The sequence below is a fragment of the Eumetopias jubatus genome, unplaced genomic scaffold (genome assembly GCF_037043125.1).
Source record: "Eumetopias jubatus isolate StellerSeaLion01/CBP00866 unplaced genomic scaffold, mEumJub1_p1.0 scaffold_17, whole genome shotgun sequence".
Taxonomy (NCBI): Eukaryota; Metazoa; Chordata; class Mammalia; order Carnivora; family Otariidae; genus Eumetopias; species Eumetopias jubatus.
Window position 1 is genome coordinate 27,912,254 of NW_028274823.1, and position 16,338 is coordinate 27,928,591.

General features: G+C 51.9%; 1 protein-coding gene across 3 annotated transcripts; it reads right to left on the minus strand.

Moving 5' to 3' along the window:
* Positions 1-1,685: 1,685 nt before the first annotated feature.
* Positions 1,686-15,998, minus strand: PPRC1 (PPARG related coactivator 1). Of its 3 annotated transcripts, none has more exons than XM_028098717.2 (14): positions 15,831-15,998; positions 11,910-12,098; positions 11,192-11,338; positions 10,977-11,069; positions 7,961-10,853; positions 7,613-7,666; positions 6,718-6,775; positions 5,871-5,941; positions 4,162-4,885; positions 3,044-3,193; positions 2,868-2,934; positions 2,628-2,749; positions 2,233-2,384; positions 1,686-1,941 (listed from the first exon to the last, which is right to left on the minus strand). In XM_028098717.2, exons 1-14 carry the CDS (start codon positions 15,981-15,983, stop codon positions 1,838-1,840), a joined length of 4,977 nt encoding a protein of 1,658 aa, XP_027954518.1. In that variant the 5' UTR covers positions 15,984-15,998; the 3' UTR covers positions 1,686-1,837. The 3 variants fall into 3 exon arrangements, with proteins under 3 accessions (XP_027954518.1, XP_027954517.1, XP_027954516.1); XM_028098716.2 differs by having other exon boundaries at positions 5,871-5,938; positions 10,968-11,069; XM_028098715.2 differs by having other exon boundaries at positions 10,968-11,069.
* Between the last annotated feature and the right edge of the window lie 340 nt (positions 15,999-16,338).

Consider the following 16,338-nt stretch of genomic DNA (forward strand, 5'->3'; position numbering starts at 1 on the left):
TCTGTAGACCTGGTCACAGGACCTCGCAACCACCCCCATTCTCGCCGCCAGCCGATTCCCACCCTTCATTTTCCCTGCCTCAACACCCACAGAGGCCCTGTAAGATACTGCTCCAACTCCCACCTCCACTGCAGAGGATCCTTCAGATTATCCACGGTAATGGTGGGTCGACAATCCCTAAAAATGCCCCTCTTTCAATCATGATTTGCCCATGAGACAACCCTTTCCCCCCTTATTCATTAAGCATTAAGTCAGCTCCATGAAGGGAAAAGCCATTGTGCACCAACCCTGAGTGACACAGCAGCAGCAATCTCTGCAAATCTGTAAACCTGGAAATTACCCTTCTATCTCCTAAGTCACAGTTCACACCTGAACTCTCCCTGTGGGAGAACTAGAAAACCCTCCAACTGCCTGTTACGAGTATTCAAAAATCAACGCCCAGGCCTGCCAAGTTAATTCCAAGTTTATCACATTTCAGTTCACATTAGCAGACATCAATCCCTTTACCCACTACCCTTTGATTACTTCCCCATTAATACCTGTCAGGAAAGGTAAGGATCCACTTTCTCGGGGGACATACCTCTCCTTTGCTCTTCTCAAAATAGGCACTCTCCTTAGACAGAACGCCTACATCTCCCTCTTACCCAGAGGTCTATTCACATGCATGCATTCTTCCGAGTACCTGTTGTGTGCCAAGCACTGTGCTCAAGCTAAAATGGTACATACATGTACACATAAGTCTTGTTTACAAAACCTTTATTTGGGGACCACCTGGGTGGCTCAGTCCTTGGGCGTCTGCCTTCGGCTCAGGTCATGATCCCAGGCTCCTGGGATTGAGCCCTGCATCGGGGTCCGTTCCGCAGGAAGCCTGCATTTCCCTCTCCCACTCCCCCCGCGTGTGTTCCCTCCCTCGCTGTGTCTCTCGCTGTCAAATAAATAAAATCTTAAAAAAAAAAAAAGAAAAGAAAGAAAACCTTTATTTGGGGGCACCTGCGTGGCTCAGTCGTTAAGCAGTTGTTAAGCATCTGCCTTCGGCTCAGGTCATGATCTCAGCATCCTGCGGTCGAGCCCCGCATCGGGCTCCCTGCTCGGCGGGAGGCCTGCTTCTCCCTCTCCCTCTCCCACTCCCCGTTTGTGTTCCCTCAGATAAATAAAAAACTTAAAAAACCAAAAAACCTTTATTTGGAACAAGTGTGAGCTTAATGGTAAAAATCTCTTCCGTGGGACTGTAGCAGCAACAGCATCCCTCTGTTTGGGAACGCAGAATCTCAGGCCCCACCCCTGAAGTCAGAATCTGCATTCTAAAAAGATCACCAGATAATTCAAATTCTCTTTTAAAGCTTGAGAAGCACTGCCCCAGAAGACTGATTTCACTGACAACACATCCTGAGGAGCAAAGTTTCAAGTCCAACAGGATTTTGCACCCGACCAAAGAGAGGTCCTAGGAACCAAATGGAGGTAAGCATGTCTCTGATTGTGTTCAGATTGGAGGAGTGTGTCTGGCACTAGCACCATTGAAAGAAGCACAACAGCACTTGGGAATTCTCTCTAGTTTGTGTTTATTAGTCTGCATAGTGACTTAGATCTTCCAAACATTGGGGAACCCCTCAGCCCCATCGGAACATAGGAATGCAAGTTAACTTGTTTCAATGCCTGTTATAAAAAATGAATAACCCTTTAAAAAATCTGATTTAACACATTTTTATTTCACTTTTTTCCATTTCTTTATAAAACAGTCATCTCCTCACTAGCAGCTCTCTCCCCTAAAGTGGGGGAGAGGGGGTGGAGGAGGTTGGACACCTCCAAAGAAAAAGGGAAGGGGGAGAAGGGCCCAGGGTTACCTCCTGAGGTTCTTCTGGGCCTGTTTCAACAATGTGTCAAAGTCAAGAGAATCAAATTTGCTCTTTACAGGAGCAGGGTCAAAGTCTTCCCGGTTGGAGTCTATAAAAATAGAGACAGACATCAAGGTCTCTGACAACACTTCCCTACCACAGGGTCCTCAAATAGCCAGCCTCCTCCCACCCCAATAATGGATGGAAATAATATCACCCTGGTTTTAAGTCAAAAAGACAAGAGAACTCCCACTTCTCTCATCCCACCCCCCAGGTTCTTTGTGTGTCACATTCAGCATTAAGTCAGCTCCATGAAGGAGAGCCCCACTCTCAAAATGGTTGGGAACCCTTCTGGAGACAATATGAAGTATACCAAAGCCTCTGGGTCTCTTCCACTCACCAAGATCAGAATAGCTTCTCTTGCAGAACTGCCTGCGGCCCCCGAAGCAGAGATCAAAGGGTTGTTCATCTGCCTGCCTCAGCTTGTGGCCACTCTCGATGGCTGCAAATGCCTCCTCAGCATAGCGGTAAGTGACGAAGCCGTAGTTGTCACTGGTGAGGAAGATGAGGCTAGGATGGCCACCTGGGCCCATGCCATGGAGAACAGATACTTCCCAGGGTACAGAGAGGGACTGGGGTGGTTCCTCTCATTCCCCAAACGGCCAACCCTCTGACTGGGAGTGCAGGGGTCGTCCTACACTGCCTAGCACACCAGAGGAAGGAGGAAAGGCAAAGAAGCATCATGGTAGATGAATGGGACGGAAAGGACATTTTGACCTTAGGGCCCAAGCTTACCCTTGGACACGGAAGTGGATAGTGCACTCCTCAATCTCTCCGAAAACAGAGAACCTTTGTTTCAGTTCTGACCTAGTCATGCGGCCAGGTATCTTCCCAATGAAGACCACTCTTCTCTCCTCCTATGTTGGAACAAGGAAAATTGATACAACATGACCCAGGGCTACCAACGTAGAAGACCCTCCAAGCTCATGGCCCAGGGGCAAGCCCCATCCTCCCAAGACCTGTTCCTCTACTCACTATTGCACGCTCCTTCTGCAGCACTCTCTGCCTTTGGTAATGGTCATGTGAACGGTAAGAGCTGTACCTGACATGAGAAGAAGGTGCCATCAGCCCCCCAGACATTAAATACCTCAAGTCTCAGAACTCTCAGGCATTTGCATCTCAGATGCATGACTCCATGACCACATACTCACCGCCGCCTCCTGTCACTTCTCCGTCGGGGGGATGGGGAGCGGGACCGGCTTCGGGAACTGGATGAGGAAGATGAGGAAGATGAGGAGGAAGATGAGGAGGAGGAAGAGGAAGAGCATCTTCGGGAACGTCCAGAGGAACTGCAACTGGATCTGGAGGATAAAGGAGCAGGTGGGAATGCTGGAAGTGGTGCAAATATATTCCACTTACCTCACCTTGGCCCCAGCCTTGCCTCTCTGTCAGGAAGCTCAGGCCCAAAGGCAAAGCAGAGCAAAAGAGGTCTAGAGGAATTCCACAGATGATAAAACTGAGGGCCTCATGAACTTTAGATGTATCTGGAATGTTTTAGAGTGTTTTGGCACAGATCATAGTTATTTTCAATTATGCAATTAAAAACAAAAACATTTAACAAGTCAGTAAAAAGAAAAATAAATGGAGACTCAGAGATAAAGGGCTGGGGCCTAGGTCTTACAACTAGCTGGGGGTGCCAGGCCTGGGTCTCTGGGTTCCTGCTCCCCTAACATGTCTCATAGCAGTGCTGTGACCATGGCGTAAAAGGGAGGTGACTTGCTAGACCTGTAGTAGAGATCATTTCTCAAGAGGTCATTCTGGTTCCAAAACCAAGAATTCTTCATGGATTAAGTGGGAAAATTTGGATCTGTTACCGAGAAAAAGGTACTGCCCAAAAATGTATGAGGCCACAGTAACAAAGGAACTGTCCAGAGTCTTTCCTCAACAGACGATTAGAAGAACTGCTATCAACAACCCACTATCCCACCTTCCGGCAACCCGCCAAGAAAAGAGCAGAAATGAGGACTGATACGGTATATGACAAGAGTAAACACGGGCGAGATCCAGCCCTAATGGTCTCCCCAAGGTAGAGGTCGAGGAAGCAGGTGACCTCAGGGATACCCCAAACTCAAACAGGGATGGAAGCTATCTTCTCACAACTTGCCTCCATCAATAATCTAAGAAAGGGGGAGAAGACAAAAGCCAAGGACAGAAGTGGAAGACTTAGAGCCTGAAAATATCAAACTCAATGGGCAAAAGCTCTCAAAGTAAACTGGAGAGCACACAGACTTCCTAAATGAAGAGGACCTAACAGGCCATCAGAGCTCACCTTCGCCACCTCTTGTGTGGGGGGGAGAGGGACCTGGACCGGGACCGGGATGAGGAAGACGACGATGAGGATGAAGAGGAAGATGCTTCGCTGGTCCGGTTGGACCCAGAGCTGACAGAACGGCTGCTGCGGCCACGGCAGCCCTGCCAGCCCCGGCTTGGGGGACTGGCTGACCTGCAGGCTTTTCGGTAACAGCGCACTGATCGCTGCTTGGCTGAGGGCTCAGGGGGAGTCCTAGTGTTCGTGTCATTCCGGCAAGGCGAGGCCTCAGGGGACAGCAAGGCAGATGGGGCGAGGCAAGGAGCTGGGGGATCTGCCTGCTCACTGCTAGTCCTGTGATCAAGTGGCTCCTGGGAGGCAGCTGTGCGTGGGGACAGGGGGATGACTGAGCCCAGGGACAAGACAGGTTTGATGGTGATGTCCTGATGGCGTTTGACGTTCCATCGGGAGCCCACCTCTGGAATGACTAGGGCAGGCGTCTTTTTGGGGGGAGTCCTGCTCCGGACACAATAGTCATGGTCCCCAGAGCCCACATGGACTGGACTAGGGCCATGGACCCCTTCTTGGAGGCGGGTTGCAGCTGGATGTTTGGCCTCTGTAACTCCTTCAGGCTTCAGGGTTCCCTCCTGGGCGGTAGACTTAGGAGATTTGGCTTTGGCCAGCAGTGAGACAGCAGCCAGGGGCTTCCATAATTGGTGGGGAGGGGTAGCTGGTGGGGTGAGCCCTGTGAGGGGAGGGAGGATGGAGATAGCAGGATGAGATCCGATTCTACACTTCCAAACACTGCGTATAGAGGCTCCAGAGACCCCCACCTCATGTCACAAAGTAACCAAGGAGAGTCAACAGCCCAACTTCTCCCACTGTTGCAATACTGCTTCCCCCAAGTTCCCCATCTGGAGGATGAAGCAAAAGAGACCCCCAGCCAGCTAGGGTCCTCCTGAACCCCTCAACTTTTCACTGCCCAAACCTAGCTAGTGACCAGCTCCTGTCTGGTCCACCCCTCCATTCTTAGACCCAGCCCCCGCTCTCCACCCAGCACTGCCTGACTTCACGGCTGCATCTTGCCTGGACTCATGTAATCATCTTCCAATGATTTCCTACCTCAGGTTTTACGCCCATCTACCCTGTCTTCTACATTCCTGCTAAAGGGAACACCCCAAAACCAATTGCTTCTTCAATACACAAAGTCCAAACAACTTAACATGGCACTCAAAGTTCCCATAATCTGACCTACTTACCACTTCAGCTTTATCTCTTGCTTTAGTTCTACCCACCATCCCCATCAGCCACTACACTCCAGCCAAACCAAACAACTCGCAATTCCCCCAAACATACCAGGCTCATTTTGTTTCTTCAGTTCACTCCAGCTGCTCCATCACCCTAGAATGCCCCATCCCCTAAATCTATCTGATTGGTATCAGTGATTTTCTCAAACCTCTGGTTCAGGGATTACACCTTATATATATAACCCTCCCCTGACTATCCCATCTCAGACCCCACTATAAACCACAAAGGCTTCTTTAACATACAACCTCCCTGATACTCAACATGGTCATTGGTTTATACATCTGCTCCCTGGACTATGAGAACCTCAAGGATGAGGATCAGATTTCTGTATTCCCGACATCTACACACACCTGGTGCAGGGCAGGTTCTATAAACATTTGCCGCATACTAATCAAAGGCAGAGTTCCCCACTCTGAACCCACCTGCCACGTTGGCCAGTTCTGGGGCTTGTAACCGGTCTAGGGGCCTCTTCTCCTGGGGAGTGTCAACGCTGCTGGCAGGGGGGAAAAGGTAAAGCCTGGTTCATTGCCTCCTCAACATCTTGTACATCTGTTTTCCTCACAAAGCAATTGTGCAGAGAAGAACAGGATACACAAACTGCCCCTATTACTCTCCTCCAGCACAACGGGCTCTTAGTGACCGAAATGTAGGTTGGGTCTCAACTCGGCTCTGTTCAATTCTAGAAGGCAGGCTGGATATGACCTTGAATACCCCCCGCCCACTTCCTTTAAGCCAGGAGCCTTGCCTACCTAGCTCAAAACAACCCACTATCAATGTGGATGGGAACAGCCTGGTCAGAAGAGGATAGGGTAGCATGAACATGATAAATGAAAAAAGGCCTCTCAGTGCTGGAAGACTGGGGAACAAGGATGTCCAGGGTGCCTCCTCCAAGGAGTCAGGAAAGCCCTAGCCATGAGTATCTTCCCCATTTGATCTTATACCATCACCAGTGTTGAGCAAGCTTAAAAGTTTGTTAAAGAAAAGAAAGAAATCCCCAAACGCACAATTTGCCAGAAGATAAAAAACACCTCCAGGACATTCATTTGGAATCCCAGACTGTCAACAGCAGAGGATGATACACATCCTCCTATCTCACCACCCAAGACAGCGTCCAATAGTGATGGGCTGAGTGGGACACGGGGAAACAGGGAAAGACTCTAAAGCTAACTAAAAGTCCCTGTGACAGAGGCATCCAGTTGACGTTCCTGAAGCGCCGGCCGGCTGCTGACCAACAGCTGTAGGGTAACTCGCTTCTGTCTCCATACTCACCCTGAGTTTCCTACAGCCAGGTTATCAGCAGGAGCCGGGGGAGGGTACTCCTTTTTGGCTGCAAAGAAACCAAATTAATTAAAAGGCCACCAGATGTTCCAAATTGAGGAGGTGCAAAAGGGCTGGCTTTGAGACCCAAAGAAGGAAAATCCAGTTTACCTAGTATTTCACTGGGCTCTCCCCAGAGAGATCCGTTCTCTTCTAGTGGATACGCCACTACTATTTTTAATCATGTCTCTGCTCAGAGACATCTGTTAATTACTCACTGAATCTGAGATAGAGCCCAAACTTCTAAGCCTAGCATGTAAGGTTCTACGTGATCTAAGTAACTTCCTGGACTTGTGGTCGATTTGTTCTACACTTATATTTTTCCTTGTACTATAGATACTTGTTACTAATTCAGAAGTCATTTCTGTCATTTTCCTCCCCATTGACCATAAGCTCCTTGAGCACAAGGCACAATACCCTCCACAGCACCTAGGTCCTTGCTTTGTACTGAGAAAGCTGAGCTATCCCTTGCCTTCCAAACACACCACACACAATCCTTCCTACACCTCTGCCTTTACTCACCACACACACATCCTGTCTTTCAAGGCCCAGCTTGAGAGCTACTTTCCTCTAGAAAAATGTCCCCAACCAACCCAACCCTCTTGGATCTCCAACATCCATTTACTCTTTATAGTTCTTGCCATGCTGTACCACCACCCTCTCCCTGGGTTAGGTTGTATTATAGGTGAACCTTGTTTCCCCATTCCTATCAGAATGAGATTAATTCCCTTGAGACTCTGAGACTGCCCCTCCACCACTCCCTTCCTTCCATCTAAGTAACTACAGGGCTGGGCCCAAAGAAAATAGCAACAGAAAGGGGTTTAGCATAGCTACTCAGGTTCCTCACCTTCGGATTTCTCAAACTGCTCCAGCAGACTGGACAGGTCTGACGCCTCAATTCCTGTAGAAGCACACAATACAGGATTGGAAACAGAAGTACTCAAGTCCTAGAATTCCCAAATCACCTCACTTCTCCCTTTATGCTCCCCCTGCCCACTGTACTAAGTAAATGACGGCAGCAACACAAAGCAGGAAGGAATCAAACAAACCCAGAGCTCTGCCTCAAAAATGCTCCAAACAAATGACCCTCCACAAGCCCAGCCCCATCAAGGTGGTTTGTCCTGTTCTATGGTGTATGCTCACTATCCAACCCCCATGCCCTTCACTCACATCAACTAAACTGTGTGGCACTTACCAATCTCACTGATGAAAGCCTGTACCACGTCCTCAGGGCCTTGAGTACGTGGGGTAGGCAAGAATGAGAGTTTCCTTAGACGGGCTGGGTGGACAGCAGGCAGCTTAGTTACAGTGCTCTGCTTTGGTGTGGGTGTGGGAACAGCCTTGGCAACAGGAGAGGGGGGCTTCTCCCTGGGCCTGGTCTCCTGGGTCTCAGGCTTTAGCCTCTCTGATGCAGGCTCCTCAACAGCCACACTCTCAGCAGGCAGACATGGTGGAGCCTTGATCTGGGGGCTTTGCACTGGGGAGGACACCTTGTGTTTCATATGGGGAGATGCAGGCACTGACCTGACCTCCACCTTGGTGGGCTCTACCTGCGGAGCTCCCTGGCCAGCTGACCCAAGACTGAGAGCCACTGGCCCAGGAAGTACACTTTCAGAAGGGCCTGCTGGAATGCCACTGGGCTCCACCTTGGGTGGGGGAGCAGCTCTCCCAACAGATGCTAGAGACAAAGGAGGTGGTGGCACAGTAGGCCAGAATGGAGGGTGTTGCAGCCCGGAGCCCCATCCCAAGGGCCCATAGGCACAGCTGGAGCTATAAGGTGGGACTGGGACTGGAGGGGGTACCCAAGGCACATTGCAAGTGGGGGGCACAGCATAGGTGCCAGGAGTACCAGATACTAGGGGCACTGTTGGTAGGGGGGGCAGGCAAGGATAGCCAGAAGGGGACACAGGGGGATAACAAGGCCAGGGTGGCACAGGAGCATAGTGAATATAGGGATCAGGCGGCACTGGCCCCATAGACATCGAAAGACTGGGAGGCTGCAAGGGTGGTGGGGGCAGACTGGGGATCCCTTGCCCACTTGTAGGAAGGGGCAGCATGGGGGTCATGCCTAGCCCACCTGGAGGGAAAGGCAAAGCAGTGGGCATTGTGGGAGGCATGGGCTGCACAGTAGGAGGTGGAGGTCTTGCTGGTAGTGGCAGCTCTTGGGATGGCACCTGCTCAGTGGGAGTTGAGGCCCTAGGTTTGTTTGCAGGTGGCTCAGGACTAGGAGAAGCAGGGCTAGAACCCACAGGCACAGAGCAAGCCTCGGGAGAAACCTCAGGGCTTCTCTGCAGAGTTGTCTTCTTGGCTGGGGCTGGTGGGATGACAAGACAAGGGATGTCTGCTAGCCCTGTGGGGGTCTCTGGGAGACTGGGCCACTTCCCAGCTGGGGGCTGGGGACTCCTCTCTGCTGCCTCTGCTTGGCGCTGCTGCCTCCGTCGCCGGTACTCTGATAGGCTAAGAGGCCGAGGTCTGGCTTCCTGGGGTGTGGCACTGGTACCACTTTCTACCTTCAAAGGACCCATAACCTCCTGGACTTCAGGGATGATGGCCTTTAGGGAGTCCAAGGACTCTGATTCTGGAAGGATCTGGGGAGCTGGACTCCCCTGAACTGATGACACTGCACCACGTCTGGGATCAGACGGCCTAGACTTAACTAGCACAGGATCAACTAGAGCCAGGTCATTGGAAACAGAGTCAACTGGTGCTGAGTTAGCTGGCACAAGGTCACCTGGTGGCAAGTTATCTGAGATGCGAACAACCACTGTAGGGTCAATTTCTGCTGAGTCAGCCAGGACTGGGTCAATCAGCACTGGGTCAGCTGGGAGAGGGTCAACCAACTCTGAGTTTGCTGAAGCAAGGTCAACCAATGCAGGATCAACAGGTACAGGGTCAGCTAGAACAGGATTAACTTCAGTGGGATCGGTTTCAACAGAGTCAAGTGGCATGGGGTCGGCTTGAGCAGAGACATGGGTTGGAACAGGGTTGGCTTGGATACCGTCAACCAGGTTGGAGTAAAGGTCTAGAGGATCTTCTTTGTCAGGACTAGCTTGCCCAGCACTACTCTCCAAGTTCCCAGAGCTAGGTTTCTCCAAGGCAGCTGCCCAGGCCCGAGCCCAAGCCCGGGGCTTCCCTCTACTACGAGGAGGCCCAACCTCTCTTTGAAGTTCCTCCTGAGGCAAGTTTCCTGCCTGAGAGGTCAGCTCTGTAGCCATGGTAGACTGCCCACGAGAAGATGACCTTAGCCTCCTGGCATAGCCTTCTGCACAGGCTGTTGGCTGCTCTTTGCTCCTCTTCTTCCTGCCCTTTCGAGCTCTCTGGGAGCTCAGCATTGTGTTGGCTGGTGGGTTCTGAGGCCCCTTGGGTATCACTGGCTCCATGACCTCCCTGGGCTCCAACAAGCAGACTGACTCCAGCTTTTCTTCTGAGTCCACTGACAACCCCTCTTTCTCAGGGGAGAGGTCTTCCTTGGGCACAGCAGCCTCTGTCTCCGACTCTAGTGTAGGCATGAGTAGCTTCAAAGCTGGACTGGCCTCTAGCGAGTCATCTAGGAGCACAGGCTGGGGCCCAGTAGGGATCTGCCTTACCACAACTGGAATCTCCAGGTCATTACCAGCTGCGGCTGCCTGGCCCACAATCTCTAGCACCACACAGTCCTCAGGCAGTGTCAAATCATCCGGCTGCTCCTGAAGCTCATCCTCGAGTGATGTCAGGTGAGTGAGGTTGGGCAGGCAGTATGGATGCATGGCCCGCACTAGCTCACTCAAGGAGGAGATGCTCTCATCACCAGCTGCCTGCACTGCTGTCTCAGCTGCTGCGGTTTTATCTTCCTCCTCTGGGCAGGCCAGGTGCATAGGGAAGTCTGGGATACTGCTCACAGAGCTGTCGAGCTCTCCAGCAAGCATCTGGCCACTGAAGCTGGCCACCTCCTCCTCTTCTTCCCCATCACTGCGCTGCTGGGGAGGAGGGGATTGGCCCCGGCGGGCTCTTGATCTTGGGGGTCTCCAACTAGGAAGCTTAGGGGAGGAGGTCTCTAAGAAGGAAGGTGGAGAGAAGTCCCAAGGAGGATCTGAGAGAGACATCTCAACCTGTAGGGAAGAAGAGAAGCTGCAGAAGTTTTCTCCAGGGATACATTTTTCCAGGTCTGTCCCCACACACTCCTCCCTTCTGGGAGTCTCTGAGGCTCCCTTGGTCAGGCTTACCCCACTCACTCTACTACTGCCTGTGCTGGGCCCCAGTGGGTCAACCGGGGTGATGAGGTCACGTTCTGGGGGTGTCCGGGAGAGGGTGAGCAGCTTGTGCAGCTGAGAGGGAGGAAAAGACCTGAGATGAGTTCGTGCTTCACAGCTATATGCGTAGGCCCACAGTCTTGGCTCTAACCTTTGCGCCAACCACCCGCCCCCGCCACCCCGGGTCCCACACTCACAGAGGAGCCCTCCCGAGGTGACACAAGCAGTTCTGAGTCAGGAATGCTGTCAAACGGAGACAGGTTCTCGGAATCTGCATTGTCCAAGATCTCTGTCAGAGCTGTGAGCAGTGACACTTCATTCTGGTCCTCCAGAGATAACCTGCTCTGCTCCAGAAAGACAACAGGAAGGTCCCACCATCATCCCTAATGATCTACTGGCCACTGAGAAGGAATGAACGCCAAGAGACATAGTCTCCCAGGCTCAGTTCAACTCAATTTGCCAGAGAGAGATCTGAATGCCAGAAAGCATGGGCTCCAATCTCATTCACTGCCATCTCCCACCTCTCTAGTGCCAAGAGAGGCCTGTCAGAATTGAGGCTTAAGCTTATGTTTCATGTACTCCCTCCACCCTCAGGTAAGATGTGGGATGCTCAGCAGACAACCCTTGGCTAGGCTGGAACTGGACTCAAAACAAATTGGAACCCTCTTGACATGTAAGATGGCGGCCCATGCAGGTGGAAAGGCCTTGGACTATTGTTCAAGCCTGCCAGGGTATCCTCACACGGGACACAGTCTAGCATCCTACAGCCCAACTCTCACTGAGAGACAAAAAACACACTTCAAGGACTTGGTTTGGGTATCCAGGAACCAAGATCCTGGGAAAGCAGAACCACTGAGCCATAGCCTCCAATGCAAACCTCCCACCTAAAGACATTTAGGCCCAGCCCCAGCTCACCTCCCCAAGGCTCCCAAAATCCTCGATGAGGGAGATGAGGGAGGCATCCATGTAGCTCTGCATGGTCCCCAGCAGTGTCTCATCCTGCAGTATCAGCTCCTCCATCTCCAGGTCCTTCTCCCTCAGGCAGGGGCCAAGCCGAGACAGACTAACAAAACCAGAATCATCCCCTTCCTCATGCAGCAGCACCTGGGGCAAACAGGATGGTCGTAAGGGCATGAAGGCTGCAGGGTGTGGGACCTCCAGGGCAGCTGTGTGATAGGCTCTGTAAACCAGGCATTCAGCCCTCCACCAACGGCCCCAGACTCAGCAGGAGCCCCACCGAAGCCAAACCTCTAGACTTGCTGGGCAGAGAGAAGTATACCCACGAGCCAAAGCACCAGTCCGGATGGCAGTGTTCAAGGACCTTCTGGGCAAAAAAAAGTCTGGACTCCATCCAGAAACAGTTGGAGCCACAGAAGATTATTAAACTGGGAATAAAAACATCAAAAAGATCAAAATTGTTCAGAAGAGTTGTCTACTGGCAGTGGTAAAGGCAGATAGTCTGAGGGGTACACCAAAGGAGAGGTGGTCAGCAAGGAGGCAATTTCAGCTCCAACCACCTTACCTCCCTCAAGTCCCACTCAGGCCTTTCTTTACTTAGCTCAAACCCAACCTTGTTCAAGACAATGTGGGCTTCCCCAACCCATGCTGATCTCTCCTCATACCCCTGAATTCAATCAGATTTCTGTAGCACTCATTTTTCTGGCAATCATGATGTTCCTTGCATCATTACTAAAACCGATTCTAAGTTCCTTTGGGGCAAACAACTCTTTGTACCATACTAGCCTATATCCCTCTTGGATCTCGGAAGGGTTTAAACTGTGCTTGTACTTCCTGATGATCCATGATGCCTGGCACAGTGTCTTATACAGAGTTGACGTGCACACTTAACTCACATTTTTGTATTTTTAAGGCCCTACAATGGGCCACTCAACCTCTCAACGATAGTCCCAAAGGAGTCTCCCACCTCGACCACGTGAGCACAAAAGAGAAAGCCTGATTTGTTGATTCAGTACATGGAAAAGCCCCACCCCACCACTTGCCTGAAAACTAGCAACATCTTCAGCCTTGTCAGGCAGGGAGCCACCCGCCCAGGCCTGTCAAGAGTGTGGGCGTGGGCAGGGCCAGAAGTAGCTAGAATGGGGCTGGCAAGGCCAGAGGCCAGAACCAGGGGTATGTCCACTATAGGAAACAGATGATGAAGGCCAAAGAATAGGAACAAATAAGGACAAGCTAATCCCCTCTCCCCTCCTGCAGCAAAGGGAAACTCTGCACCTCTTCCAAGAGAAAAAAAAAAAAAGCAACAGGTGTGACTACCCCCATACCCACCCTTCTAACTCAGCTGAGGAGTTCCAGTGCCCAGAGAAGTGAAGGTGGCAGGTTTTAGGCACTAACTCCTCCCAAGCCTTCACAATCCTATAATTACAACCAGCAGCAGAATAGCCCTTGGCTCAGCAAACACTCCTGGGTGAGCAAGGAGGCTGCATCTCAACTTGCCCTGCCACCTACCTGACCTAGTCACTAGGCCAGAATCTTAAAACAATGCCCAGCTCTGGGACCCACTCACCACCCCCATCAGGCAAGTACTGGAGCCCCAGTCAGAGACACTCCCCTCTTCACCTGACATCACCTATCCCTCAATCTGCAAAGAGCACAGCACTCAGACTACCAAAATCATCTAGGGGCTAAATCCAGGCTAAAAGTGAGCCAGCCACCAGCATCTCTAACTTCAGCAACCTCCCAACTGGCTTTCTCACTCGCAGTCCCGTCCCTACAGGGGTCAAAACCAACTACAAACTATTAAGAATACACATCTGATCACTTTTTGAGACCCTCCCTAAACCCTTCCAATGGCATCTTACTGCTCTTAGCACTAGATTTAGACTGTTTAATATAACTTACAAGGGTCCTGGTCTTCCTCACCAGGCTCTTCTGCTCCAGTATGTGTCCTCTCTTACCACTATGTCTCTCTCTATGCATCATACAGGTCTCTCCATTTCTTCAATAAGCATGTTCTCTCCCACTTCAAGTCCTTCCCATTCTATTTCCTCTGATGAAAGCTTCCCTCCCTCACCACAGACAGCCTTCAAGTCTCAACTTAAAACGTCCTTTCCCAGACCCTGCAATGTAGATTATTACTACTACTCATTATATAATCCCAAATACGCTGCACTTTCCTTTTGTCCCGCTCATCATTATTTAATGTCTGTCTATCCCAATAAAACCATACGATCCTAGAGAACAGGATCCCTTATGTCTGAACACAGTATCTCAATAAATACTGGTTGACTGACTAGCTTCCATATACCCACCTTTCTTAGGAGAGAGGTGAGAGAGGAAACACAATCTCTCCGTGAGACCCTCTCCAACCCCAGATGACCACCTAAATTGGATTACAGCTGGGTCATGGATCCTTCCTGCCTCTCCCCTAAAAGGTGAGCAGCTCCCAAGCTAGGGCCTCAGAAGCAAGGGCCTGGATTGGTCTCCTGGAACTGACATTACCTGGTAGCCTGCAGCCCAATTCCCACCTAGAACTAAACCAAACCAAAGCAAAACAAAACACCCAAAAGCTTTCAAGGACTCAGCTTAATTGCTTAAGAGAGAGAATAATTCAGACTAAGTCCTGCCCACCACTCTAGGTGGCAACTTTTAAGCCCTCTGCTGAGGAGAGGGATGGTAACACTTTCTAAGTATGGAGAAATGAAGACCAAAGATACAGAATCTGACAGAAGAAGCCACCCCTATCCAACAAACGTTCAACTAGTGTTGAATAGTTCTTAAATCGCCTCCAACTCTTCCCATCCCCAGCAAAATTCCAAAGAGCTCTAAATACAGATCACCTCAATTTGTATGTGTCAGTTCACAGGAGGCCTTAGCTGCTTCTTCAAAAGAGACGCTGAAGGAAAAAGGGAAGGATAAAGGATTCTCTTTCCCTTACTTAGGCTTGTCCCACGTATATGTTGACACTCCCCATGCCCCTTGAATCACGAATGAGGCAGGTCCGCAGGCAACCAAAACGCCAGTGCCCATGACTCACAACCCACCGTAAGCCGGTCAGACAGAAGCCACCACAAGCTTACTCCACAGCCCTTTAACCTCAGCCTTCTGCCCTCCCCAACACACTCCACCATCCGCAGGGAACTGACTCCCCGCACATCTCTGGAAGGTCCTTCACCGTCCGCTGTCGAGGCGCCATGAACCAATGCAGGAGAAAAAAACTACTCCAAGACCCTGGGCAAAGTTGCCTCTAGCAGCCCCTACCTTCCTTCTCGGCCAGGGGCCCCCAACACGGTCGGAGATGGCGGGACGGGCTGAGACACACCCAGTTCCCAGCAGTGCGGCTCCAACACCGATACGAGATGCCGGGCAGCCTGGAGCGGGAGCCACGTGGACATCCCCTCCCCGCCCCCACGTGGACCCGCGGGCCACCCCCCCACCAGAAGCCCAACCCACGTGGGTGCCAGAGCCGCCTAGAGGGGGAGGGGAAGCCGACAAGTTCTCCCGGGAAAATTGCTCCCCCCCACCCCACGTGGCTCCGAAAAGGCACTGCAGCGCGGTGCTAGGGGCACCCCCACTCGGCATCCTTAGAGGGAGGTCTTAACGCTAGATTCCAAGTCCGAATCTCTGACCCCCCACCTCGGGCCATGTTTCCAACACCCGGCTATGCCCCTCCGGCGTTCCAGAGGAATGGCCATGGGGACCCCCGCCTCTTCCTGCGTCCCTCCAGTAAACAGCCCAGGTCCGTTCGGCCCAACCCGTCTCCCGCAGCCAGCCGGCATCGCCTCCCGAACGCTTCCTCCCTTTCCTGTAGCGTCCACGTGTCACCGCCCGGCACACGCCGCTTTGCTGCCAGCCGCGGGCCGCCCGCCAGCCTCTCACCTGCTCCCCGCCATTCACAGAGCCCACAGTCCCATACGGTGTTTGGCTTCGACTCCCCCAACTGCTGCCGCGGACTCCACCGCCGGGGTCGGGTCCGGGGCCCCCACTCGGAGACGGCGCGACTCCGTCTCTCCAACCCCGGCGCGCCGCCATCTTGGCCCCTGAACACCCAGCGCAGCTCTGGTCGCCGGCGCCGCCTCGCCCAGCAGATTGTGGGAAGGGAACTACAATTCCCGGAAGACATTGCAAGACTACGGATCCCAAAAGGCCTTGCGGCGAGACCCACTCGCACCTGGGAAGAGGGCCCTGGCCTCGCAAGGGAACCTGGGAATAGTAGTTGTTCTAAGCGGAGCCCCAGCGGCACGTGCTGCACTCATACTGTCATGTTTAGTTTTGGGTTCAGTGGGTTGGGGAGCGCGAGGTAATAAAGGGAGGGTTAACATTTACGCATCTCTTTATTTTCCTAATTTGCCCAACTGTCCAAAGCCCTCTTTATCTGACATTCTAT

What these genes read in the sequence shown, in the direction of transcription:
- PPRC1 (XM_028098715.2), bottom strand. Translation starts at nt 15,983, where the DNA reads ATGGCGGCGCGCCGGGGTTGGAGAGACGGAGTCGCGCCGTCTCCGAGT. An exon ending in CACCTCGGGAGGGCTCCTCT is followed by an intron (nt 11,070 to 11,191) that starts GTGAGTGTGGGA and finishes CCTCCCTCTCAG; the next exon opens with CTGCACAAGCTGCTCACCCT. An exon ending in GCAGTAGTAGAGTGAGTGGG is followed by an intron (nt 10,854 to 10,967) that starts GTAAGCCTGACC and finishes TCTTCCCTACAG; the next exon opens with GTTGAGATGTCTCTCTCAGA.